The following is a 10,991-nucleotide window of genomic DNA, read 5'->3' on the forward strand; positions in this document are numbered from 1 at the left end:
ATGCCATTTCCCATTGGACAGCTGCTGACGTGTACCGTTGATGTCAATTTTTATTACTATTATTATTATTTCTTTGAATGTACTTAATTGACTTTATAAAGCTTCTTTAATTGTTTTACATTTAGTACTTTTATATTTTGAACTTTTATCAGATTTACCGTTATTTTGTGTTTAAGTTCAATGTGAGATTCAGAATGGTGAAGAAAGATGGTTTAAGCTACTTTCGACGTCGTAGGGGGGTTATAGCCAGTCTGACTCTGAATATTTTAGAAAATGCTGATCTGCTTGGATTTTACCACACTATTTTACCAAACTACACAGCAGAAGATTGGAAAAACGTTTTCTGCTCTGACAAGTCTTGATTTGTGCTGTAACATTCAGATGGTAGGATCAGAATTTAGAGTAAACAACATCAAAGTATGGATCATCCTGTCTGTCTACAGTTCGGGCTGGTGATGGGGTATAATTTTCCCGATAAACCTCGAGCCCCTTGTTACAAAGTATTGTTTAGACACCATAGGCTCCCCGAGTATTGTTGCTAACCATTTCCATCCCTTTGTTACCAGTGTACCCATTTTTAAATGGCTGGTTCCAGCAGACTTATGCACTATGTCATAAAGCTCAAAACATTGCAAACTGGTTTCTTGTACATGAGGATAAGTTCACTGTACATGAATGGCCTCCACAGTCACCAAGTTGCAATCAAATAGAGCAATTCTGGGATGTAGCAGAACGAGAGAGACATGCCATGGACACTGTGTGATGCTAACATGTAAATATGGACCAGAATCTCAAAAGAATATTAGTAGCACCTTATTGAATCTATTCCATGTAGAATTAAAGCAGCTCTGAGGACAAAAAAGTATTTAACCCAGTATTATTAAGGTGTACCCAATGAAGTGACCAGTAAGTGTGAGTGAATGTGTGGTTTAAAGCGTGTATAAGAGCAGAGTGTTTAACAAGAAGAGGACTTATTTGGTGTGTTTCAAGAGATTTTTTTTTATTTAATTAAAATTCAGAGTCCGTTTAAATCAGATGCTAATTTAAAATCTTCCTTACAGCAGAATGTTGTGCTCTGTTTGTAAAATCTCCATTTCAGTCACAGGTTTAATGTTTATTAGCCCGGGCAAGCATGTGATGAAGAAGAATACAAACACACCTAAAAACAATATAAAAACAGAAATACAATCTCCATATTTACAAAAATAAGACGGACAATTTGAACAGTCTATTATTATTATTATAAATATTATTTTTAAAATAATGAGTCTATTATTAGTCTAATTATTTTTACTTAATTAAAACAGCATTTCATTTTCTTTATAAACCAACAAATACAGTCCGATCTCTGGTTCCAAAAAGGTTGAGTTAATGAGGTTTTTAGACAGACGGGAACATCGAATGGAAGGATTAACCTTTAAAAAACAGAAGCTGATGTTTCAACACATCACTCCAAACTTCCTCTCATAGTTTTTCTTTCCAGTGTTTGTGACGACATATAAACCATAAACAGAGGAAGGCAAAACCACACAGCTCTATAAAGAAAGATTAAAGAAACGTTACAAGAAACGTGTTTGAACTGAGCTTCTTCGAGATATCCCTGTTCCTTTCTAAAGAACAAAAAGTTGAATCCAAACATTTTATAATAAACAAATTTGCTAAAAACAAGCATAAAACATACAAGTTTACCTCCAAACCAGAGCAGTAAAAAAAACAAAAGAAAAAGAAATAATCTGTCCCATGAACATGTGGAAAGCCCCTCCTGAAATCCCATCAAACATATCGAGTGGATCAATGCCACTGATGGTCAGTCGCCTTCTTTCACCTTCACTTCTCTTTCTGTGATGGAAAAAATTGTAAAATTAAATTCAGAGGAAACACCAAGAAGCACCACGTCCAGGGTGATGAAACATACAGTAGGTAAATCAATTAATAAGAGATTTCTGTAAACACATTTATATGTTTGTCTGCAGTAAATATAACAGTGACATTACCTTATCTTGTTTATCAGCCTCAGCTGAGCCTGTTTACAGAGAAATACAAATTAAAAAACAAAAAGTCAGACACAGAGTTTAATAAACATCTTACTTTTTGAAACATATTACTCATTCTTTTTTATTTGATCCAAAAGGTGACAAGATTTTCTCCAGCTTGAAATGATTAAAAATAAATTCAATACACATTAAAACTGTTATAAGATATTTTTGCGTCAATATTTGCTACCTGAGCTGGTAAATGTCCACGAGACAAACTTGATGAGCCCATAAAGCACCAGCGCCACACCGACCATCGCCATAGAGTCCTCGATGGACGGAGAACTGAACCCTGAAAAGGAAAAAAGATCGTTAGGATTCATCTGATCTGAACAGGTTTGTTAATATCAGTTAAATTATTATTACAGTACTGTGCAAACATTTTAGGCAGGTGTGAAAATATGCTGTAAACAAAGAACGCTTTTGAAAAATAGAAATGATTGTTAATTTGCCCCAAATGTATTCTACAGCAGGACAACGACCCCAAACATGGAGCCAAAGTCATTAAGAGCTATCTTAAGTGTAAAGAAGAACAAGAAGTGCTGGAAGTGATGGTCTGGTCCCCACAGAGCCCTGATCGCAACATACTCAGGTGTGTCTGGGATTACATGAAGAGACAGAAGCATGTGAGGAAGCCAACATCCACAGAACATCTGTGGTTAGTTCTCCAAGATGTTTGGAACAACCTACCAGCCGAGTTCCTTCAAAAACTGTGCAAGTGTAGAAGAAGGCAAAGGTGATTTGATTTAAATTTCTCTTTTGTTCATTCACTGCATTTCGTTGATTGATAAAAATCGATAATTATCACTTCCATTTTTGAAAGCATTCTTTGTTTACAGCTTCCTAAAATGTTTGCACAGTATTATATATACTTCAATATTAAACCTTTAAGAGTTATTTCACCAACCGAGCCATTTCAGGTACTAACAGGAGTCAATTTTTAATGGCTCTCATGGTGTTTATCATATCTGTGCTGCTTCATTCATCTATAACAGATATACTAAAATGTTCTAATGCCATTAAATATTACTTAAATGCAACAGTTCAGGTTAGTCTGAAGGTTTGTGATGCAGTAAATCTTTTTAGAAAGAAAATATCACAGTGGGTCATAAATGGTACTACATGGTTACTTGGTGATTAACAAAATCAAACTGTTTTAAATCCAGAAGCTGGTGATTCAAACTGTTTACTTAAATCTAAGAATGTGTCAAACTACGATAACTCAAAAGTTATCCAGGTAAACGTGTTTCAAGATTATTTAAATAGTTAAATATTTACTCATTTATATGTGATACTAACCTAATAAGCCGCATTTAAAGGAAAGTGTTTTGTTAGTGGTAATATTTTTCTTATATCAGTTTCCCTTCTATACTATTCTACTTTTTTTCCCTCTGTTTTATCATTAGTACCTTCTCCAGGTGTATAAAAACTGCTTTAACTCAACATAAACGGAGCTGTTAATTTGCTTGCTTGTCTTCCAGGTTTGCTTCACATTACCGATGACATTGAGGGTCACGCTGGTCCGTCTCGTGCCTCCAGGGTGGGCGGCCACACAGGTGAGCTCGCCTCCTCTGCCTAGGTCCAGCTTAGAGGTGTCGATCTCGAGCCGGGAGGTCTGGCTGAAGGTGCGGTCCCAGGCCTGCCGGTGGCCTGTTACGCTGAATGAATCCAGGGTCTTGGACTTCCCATCTGCACCTTTAATCTCCCAGCTGAACTCCACGGGGAGGGGCGCAAAGCCGGACGCTTCACACTGGACATTTATAGTCTGACCTGGGACAGCGAAGGGCAGGGGGGAGGGGTGGATGGAGAGGGATGGAGGTTCTGGGTGGAGAGAGGAGCAGAAAAACATGATGAAGTTAAAAGTTAAATCTGGAGTTTTTACAGAGCTGAGTGTTTATTTTAAACTCATCTGCTTATTTCAGTGATGCAAACACGTGCGTAATGCTCCAGAAATACATTTTCCTCACCTTCAATCTCAAGGTCCAGCGCCACCTGAGCGAGCAGGTGTGGCAGATACACCGTGCAGATGTACGTCCCAGAGTGAAGCACTTTAGCCTCCTGCAGGAGCAGGGATGCGTTTCCTTTCTCGTGCAAAGCATCAAAGTCCAGCGTGGCTCCTTCTTCCTGCGTGTCGGCGAGGCGGTCAGTCTTCCCGTCGTAAGCCAGAATCAGCCGTCCGCGGCCTCTGAACTGGTACCGCCACTCGACGGCGAATCCAGCCCCATACAGAGGAGAGGAAGGGTTGATCCAGAAGCCGCAGTCCAGCTGCACAGGCTCCCCGAGTCTGGACTTTACTGAGACCGTTTTAGTCGTCACGCTCAGGATCACTGAGGAAACAGAGTCCGACCGACACACGTGAGATAATAAACTTTTATAATTAATTTATTGATCTGTGAACCCCCAGATATAAATATGCTGGGTTAAAATCAAATCATTACCACTGTGCTCTTTAGATCCTGTGGGGGCGCGGGTGATAGTAGAGATGCCCAGCTGTTCGTTGAGGCCCTGAAATGCAGATGAAAACCACTCAGCCTGCAGGTACACGGGGCTGAGGCCAGACTCTGTGAGCGAGGAAACCCAGTCCAGGCTGGAGGGCTGCGGCAGGAAGGGGTTGATCTCACACTGGGGCTTCGTCACGGAGCCTCTGGGAGGGTTGAGTGAGCGGTGGCAGAGGGTGCCAGCCGGGTCTGAGAAACAGGAGTCACAGGTCACGCTTATACAACATGTATGAAGTTCTCAGATACTCAATCTACTTATTAATAAAAGAAAATAAGATGAACAGTAGCCTGATCTTAAGGAGCAGATGATGTAGAGACCAACACATATTAGATCTGTTTAAGATGTAAAACTGAAATCAGTGTTTTTCTGCTTAATAAAATATTAATTACATGCTGAAGTATTCAGATTTAAATGTGTATAAATAATTTTAAGTGAATAATTTAACCCACACAGTAACACAGTTTGCGGAATTACAATTTTTACCTAATTTTATTTTCTTCTTTTACTTTTCATTTTATATTTTTTGTATAGTTTTTGTACGTGTTGCTCAGTATTACTTATTCAGAGGCCCATATGGGACAGATATGGCAAATTATTTTATGCTGTTATGTTGTGGAGGGAAGTTTGTGTTACATACCTGTCCCTAAACAAATATGCCTTTAAACCTACACATTTGAAAATACATAACAAATAAATCTTAAAAAGAGATGCTTTGGTCAATAATGGAATCCATAAAAATACAAAAAGAAAAATATAGAAACATGCAGAGCTGCTATGAATACATGTTTAGATTTATTATCTAAATTGTTATGTATACATAATATTTAATAACTCAAAGAGAAATGTCGATGGAGTCAAACTAACAACCTAGGAAATACATGTTTTCCAGACTAATGTGCTAAATACACACTTTATGTGCAGTAACTTTTAAACACCAAGACATTTTCGTGACTAAAACGAGCAGCTGGGATGTTTTATAGAAGAACATTTGGTCTATATGTTTATTACACACTGCCAGACAAAGAAAGTCACCACCTGGACTTCACTAAGGAAACAGGTAAGAGCCTTCCCCTGTACTAGAGGTTTGGCGACCCTGTGTGTTCACGAATACGAGGTCAGTTGATCACCTGACTATTACTGAATAGTCAGGTGATCAACCCATCAGTGGGATTTTTGCTGTGACTTATCAAAATGACGCTACAGCGAAGGAATGGAGCCATCATAGATGATGAAATGTTAGTGTGATTGTTCGGCCGAACCATTTCCTTTATTTTCAACAGATCATCTAAAATGTTCTCATGTAAATAATTATGGTTTTCAATCATTTTTATGCCTAATGGACTTCTTTCTGTTAACTGAGCTAATTTTATTGTCATGTTGGACATTATCTGCCTCAGGCTTTAGCAGCAGTAAAATCTGCTAGCCATGGTTCAGACATACTGAGACTCAATCAGATGTAAATGCATCCAGATAAGAGAGAGGAGAAGAAAAAGTGGACATAAACTCTGATAAAATATGACTTTTATCGAGCTGCAGAACTTATTTAACTAAGCTGGATTGTATTTTACTCATTACCGATCACAGAGTAGACTCTTTCAGGGTTGATGTCTTTAGGAGCGCGCTGGGACTCGTCATTCTGGCTGTCTGCTTCGGTTCTGATGTGAAGCAGGGATTTTTCTTGGGTCGTAGCTCCAGTTAAACCTCCTCCTCGTCCTGCCTTCTCCTGCACAAACCAGCACTCCAACACCGGACAGCTGCTGCTGCAGGCTTCAGACAAAAGTTTAACAGGAGATTAATGGGTAGTAAAAACTCTGTAAATATCAGACCACATTATATTATGCCATTATGTTTCCCGACATCATCCACTCAGAAAATTATTGTTGTGCAAACTGTCTTTTCAAGCTCAACCAATAAACAAGGCAGTTATAGGAATTATTATTGAAACAGAAAGTTATATCAAGCGTAATATGTAATATGAGGTCCAGTTTAAAATGACAGCTAAAAGTAAAAGTCCAGTTATGTCTGGCGACCCATAAATATTGTACTTAACTGTTTCCACCCCTTCAGTGTTTTGCTTTTGGTTTACTCCCCTGCTTTTTTTTTATTTTTCATTTAGCAAACAGGCAGCAGCCCGTCTACCTTTCCCAGAAAATTAAGTCTCCAGCTGTTTACTGTGAATATCGCACAGTCTTAATCACTAAAGTGAAAACAGCACTGCTTCAATTTGTGATTTCAGGTGTTGGTGATTGTATTTGTAAATAGACTATGTCAGCAGGATTTACAAAGGGGTAACATGTAAAACAAAGAGTATCTTTATGACTCTTGTTTTTTTTTATTGCTTTACTGTACCTACTTAACCAATTCAGACCTTTTTGGCCTCTTAAAATATCTTTATTGAACTGTTGTTATATTTGTTGTAGTTTTCATATACGATATGGCCATATACCTCTGAAAGAAGACGTTTTTAATGCCCGTGACACTTTTTTAACTGGATAAATGTAGGATAACTTTGCCAAAAAGTGATTGCAGCTTCTACGTTCTTTCACATATTAATGGTCAACAAGTCATTTACAGCAGTTTAAATATGGATAATCACTTTTCGGCAAATACCGGAAATCACTTTTGGACAGAAGATCACGTTTTGGGCACGAAAATAGGCATGCACCACTCGCTCGGGGTTTCACGCAGAACTCCATGTTAAAAACGTATTAAATTTCTGTTATTTTTGTTAAACGTAATCATGCATACACCTATAACATTCACTTATATGTTTTAAGACGCATTTGGGCATTATTTTAAATTCGGCTTGTAAAAGGGTCATCAAATATGAACTTTACTGTGTTTAGTTAAACTTGACGTTATAGTCCAAGTTGTTTTGGACATTTTCAACCAGCTGTTTTTCAACTTTTGTATGTTACTGGACAGATAGACGACTTCCATGCATATAAAAAAGATTTTTCTTACATGTACGGTTTATAATATTAGTAATACAGCATGCATAGATGTATTTTTGTCTGTCAGACCAGCAGAGCAACAATGAGCTCGACTAGCTTACCTTGGTAGCAGGTAAGGGCGATCAGAGACAGTTTGAAGATGGTAGATAATTCCGTCATGTTTATCCGTGTTTCTTCACAGACAGGTACCCTCGTCTAGCTGCAACCAAACGGACTAAACAAGGTTTAGCTGGCTGGTTTTCCCCTCCAAGTCCGAGATCAAGTTCAGTTTCACTTTCACATACAGACGAGTCCGTCAGTTATCCAGGAAAAACACAAAAACACGCCATAAGTTTATAATATATCAGTATTAGCTGACATAAGAGTGAATGTGTATCTGAAAAATTAAGGTAACTGGAAGCCTAAAAACAAAGATTTTACAGTAGCTTAGAAGAATACGTGTTCAAAATTGCATTCAGGAGTACTGCCATCCCACCGCTAGATGGAGCCCTCTGGCTAGAAATAAACCAAAGGCAAACTGTGGAGTAACATGCTACGTTAGTGGCAGCAAGGCATCAGAAAGATAACCCAGTCTGAGGACAGGGGTCAGATGAGGACAAGAGAAACAGGAAAAATAAAGTCTTAAATCTAAACACACAGCCTTTGTTTTTATATTGTAAAAGCAGCATACTGAGCGTATAGGTCTTGGTTTTAGTAATAGAAGTTCTTTTTTTTTTAATTTATGTTTTTTAATGCATACAGAATTCATCGTAAATTACTTCTCTGTATGAGTTTAGTAACTTGTTCTTTACAGATTAAAAGTTAGCTGTACACTTTATTTTTAAATGTATGTCCTTCTGACCTGTCTAAAATGTTGATGTTAATAATTGATTGTTTCACTTTATTGTTGCAGGAACGTTGCAGAACAAGTCAGACAAGAAGCCTTAACGTCCTGGCACATATATTAGATAACAGCCTATTCTTTGTCCTCTGTTTGTGCGCCAACGCTTGCAAATCAAACCAGATCGGGTGTCAAAAACACAAAAACGAAACTTAACAGAGTGATCACGTGGTTTCACAGAAAGACGTGGAGATGGAGTGCCGCTTGAGTCCAGTGGTGGCGCTCTAACACTGTGACTGACCTTTCTGCAAAACACCACCAACAGTGAGGCTTGCCACTGTAGCTTTAACTGGTGTGATTTCCTCATTGTTTGTATCAAAGTCACACCAGAAAAGCCTCAGCAGGGTTTGTCTGATAGACACAAGGAAACAGATGACAATACATGTGTTACCTATGATTATAGAAGAATTAAAAGCTCCTAATAAAAAGATGGTCAAGCTATATAACTTGGAGCATGTAGAGCATAGATATCATACATATAAAGATTTCCATTTGTATGGAATAACTACATTTAAGGATAAAATAAGAGTGAATGACAGTTGGTTGTCTATTTGCCATTTAAATACACAAAGAGAAGAAACTGCAGAGGTGCTTTCAGAGTAAAGTCTTCTGTGACAACATGATTCATTTTCGTAACAAATGAGGCACCAATTCAGGAGAAATAAACAGGCTTTCGTTTGTATAAGATTTATTGCCAATAAACATTGTTGCAACAAAGAAATAATTGAACAAAAACAATTCCTTACATCTTCATCTGAGTTTACTTCCTCACACTTTGCAAACATAACAAATGCAGACAAATTAACAGATTAAACATCAAACCTGGATTATACAAGTACTCACTTTGTTCATTTAAAAAATTTAAATCTCTTCTGCTTTAATTTTAAATTGAAAAAAATATTACAGTGTTAGCATGGTGCTATCATGTCTCTCATCCTCTGGTTCAATCTGCTGAAAAACATGGTCTGTCATATATGTAGGTGTTTGACAGGAAGATTTGTGGGCCCAAAAATGACTTGGCAACACAGAACTGAACTAAAAATTACAGCTTTAATGCTGGGGGGAAAAGGCAAAGGAGCCAACTAAACAGTCACTAACATAAAATAAATTGAGTCCACAGATTTAGGCAGTTTTGCAATAGAGGGGCCAGCCCTTGTACTTTGCCAGACATTAAACTGCTGAACTGTGTATGATGGCCCTGTTGCCACAGTAACCAACTTAGAGTTCAAGTTAACTCTCCCCAGATTATCCCTTGCTGCAACACCTCAGGATTAAACTTGGAGGTGTTCCAAAAAAAACATAGTACATAGTAAAATAGTATCCATCATTCCATCCATCAATTTTCTTCCGCTTATCCTGGGCCGGGGGCAGCAGCCCAAGCAGAGAAGCCCAGACCTCCCTCTGCCAAGCCACCTCTTCTAGCTTGCCCGGGGGAACACCAAAGCATTCCCAGGCCAGCCGAGAGATATAATCTCTCCAGTGTGTCCTGGGTCTGCTCCGGGGCCTCCTCCGGGTGGAACATGCCCGGAAAACCTAAGAGGCGCCCAGGAGGTATCCTTGTCAGATGCCCGAACCACCTCAACTGGCTCCTTTCGATGTGGAGGAGCAGCGGCTCTACTCTGAGCCCCTCCCGAATGGCCAAACCTCTTACCCTATCTCTAAGGGAGAGGCCAGCCACCCTTCGGAGGAAGCCCATTTAGCTTGTATCTCGTTCTTTCGATCACTACCCACAGCTCGTGACCGTAGGTGAGGGTAGGGACGTAGATCGACCGGTAAATCGAGAGCTTCGCTTTTACACTCAGCTCTCTCTTCACCACAACAGACTGGTACAGCTTCTGCATCACTGCAGCCGCGGCACCAATTCGTCTGTCGATCTCTCGCTCCCTTCTCCCGTCACTCGTGAACAAGACCCCGAGATACTCCTCCACTTGGGGCAGGGTCTCGTCCCTGACCCGGAGTGGGCACTCCACACTTTTTCGGCTGGACCATGGCCTCAGATTTGGAGGTGCTGATTCTCATTCCCACCGCTTCACACTTGGCTGCGAATCATTCCAAGGCAAGCTGGAGGCCATCACCCGAAGAGGCCAAGAAAACCACATTATCTGCAAAAAGCAGAGATTAGATCCCGAGACCACCCAAGTGAAAGCCTTTTGTTTGCTTTTGCCAAGGCTCCCATGTCATGTTAGGTTCCTTTGATCAACGAATCAAAGGACTGTAACATCCATAAATACAGATTTGTCGTCTAAAGTTTCAAGTGGAGAATAAACGTTTTATTTAAAAGTTACTTTTATTAAAAGTTAATAAACAAGTCAAAAATGTCCAAGGCAGAAAGCTCTGTGGACTTTAACCTCTTGGTTTATTTCTTAGCATCGCAAGTCTAGTGCCCAGACTTTTCATAACTGTTTACATTATTGTTTACTCTGTACACCTCAGATTTAATTTATAACAGTGAATCATTAAAGATAAACTTCAAGTTAAAGTAAAAAATATTTTTTTAAAAACTAAAAAACTTATTCTGGTAGTTGTCAGGTGTACTCAACTGATTTCTTTCACTTCCTATTTTTTCACAGAAGCAGAAGTGTAAAAAGTACACAATAGAAAAGAGACGACAACAGTGTATGTATG

At 39.0% G+C, this 10,991-nt stretch overlaps 1 protein-coding gene across 1 annotated transcript; it reads right to left on the minus strand.

Moving 5' to 3' along the window:
* Positions 1–1,093: 1,093 nt before the first annotated feature.
* tapbp.1 (TAP binding protein (tapasin), tandem duplicate 1) lies at positions 1,094–7,986 on the minus strand. The gene is made up of 8 exons (XM_084919822.1): positions 7,588–7,986; positions 6,108–6,299; positions 4,472–4,720; positions 4,001–4,360; positions 3,531–3,854; positions 2,224–2,325; positions 1,995–2,023; positions 1,094–1,839 (listed from the first exon to the last, which is right to left on the minus strand). Exons 1-8 carry the CDS (start codon positions 7,643–7,645, stop codon positions 1,828–1,830), a joined length of 1,326 nt encoding a protein of 441 aa, XP_084775948.1. The 5' UTR covers positions 7,646–7,986; the 3' UTR covers positions 1,094–1,827.
* Positions 7,987–10,991: the final 3,005 nt, after the last annotated feature.

The sequence above is a fragment of the Perissodus microlepis genome, chromosome 22 (assembly GCF_051167445.1).
Source record: "Perissodus microlepis isolate ML-2025 ecotype Zambia chromosome 22, ASM5116744v1, whole genome shotgun sequence".
Taxonomy (NCBI): domain Eukaryota; kingdom Metazoa; phylum Chordata; class Actinopteri; order Cichliformes; family Cichlidae; genus Perissodus; species Perissodus microlepis.

Bases quoted from the DNA above. Each gene is read 5' to 3' on its own strand.
- tapbp.1 (XM_084919822.1), bottom strand. From the start codon at position 7,645: ATGACGGAATTATCTACCATCTTCAAACTGTCTCTGATCGCCCTTACC. The intron at 4,721-6,107 runs GTAATGAGTAAA...CCTGTTTCTCAG, and splicing joins AAGAGTCTACTCTGTGATCG to ACCCGGCTGGCACCCTCTGC. The intron at 3,855-4,000 runs GTGAGGAAAATG...CTCTCCACCCAG, and splicing joins GCTGGACCTTGAGATTGAAG to AACCTCCATCCCTCTCCATC.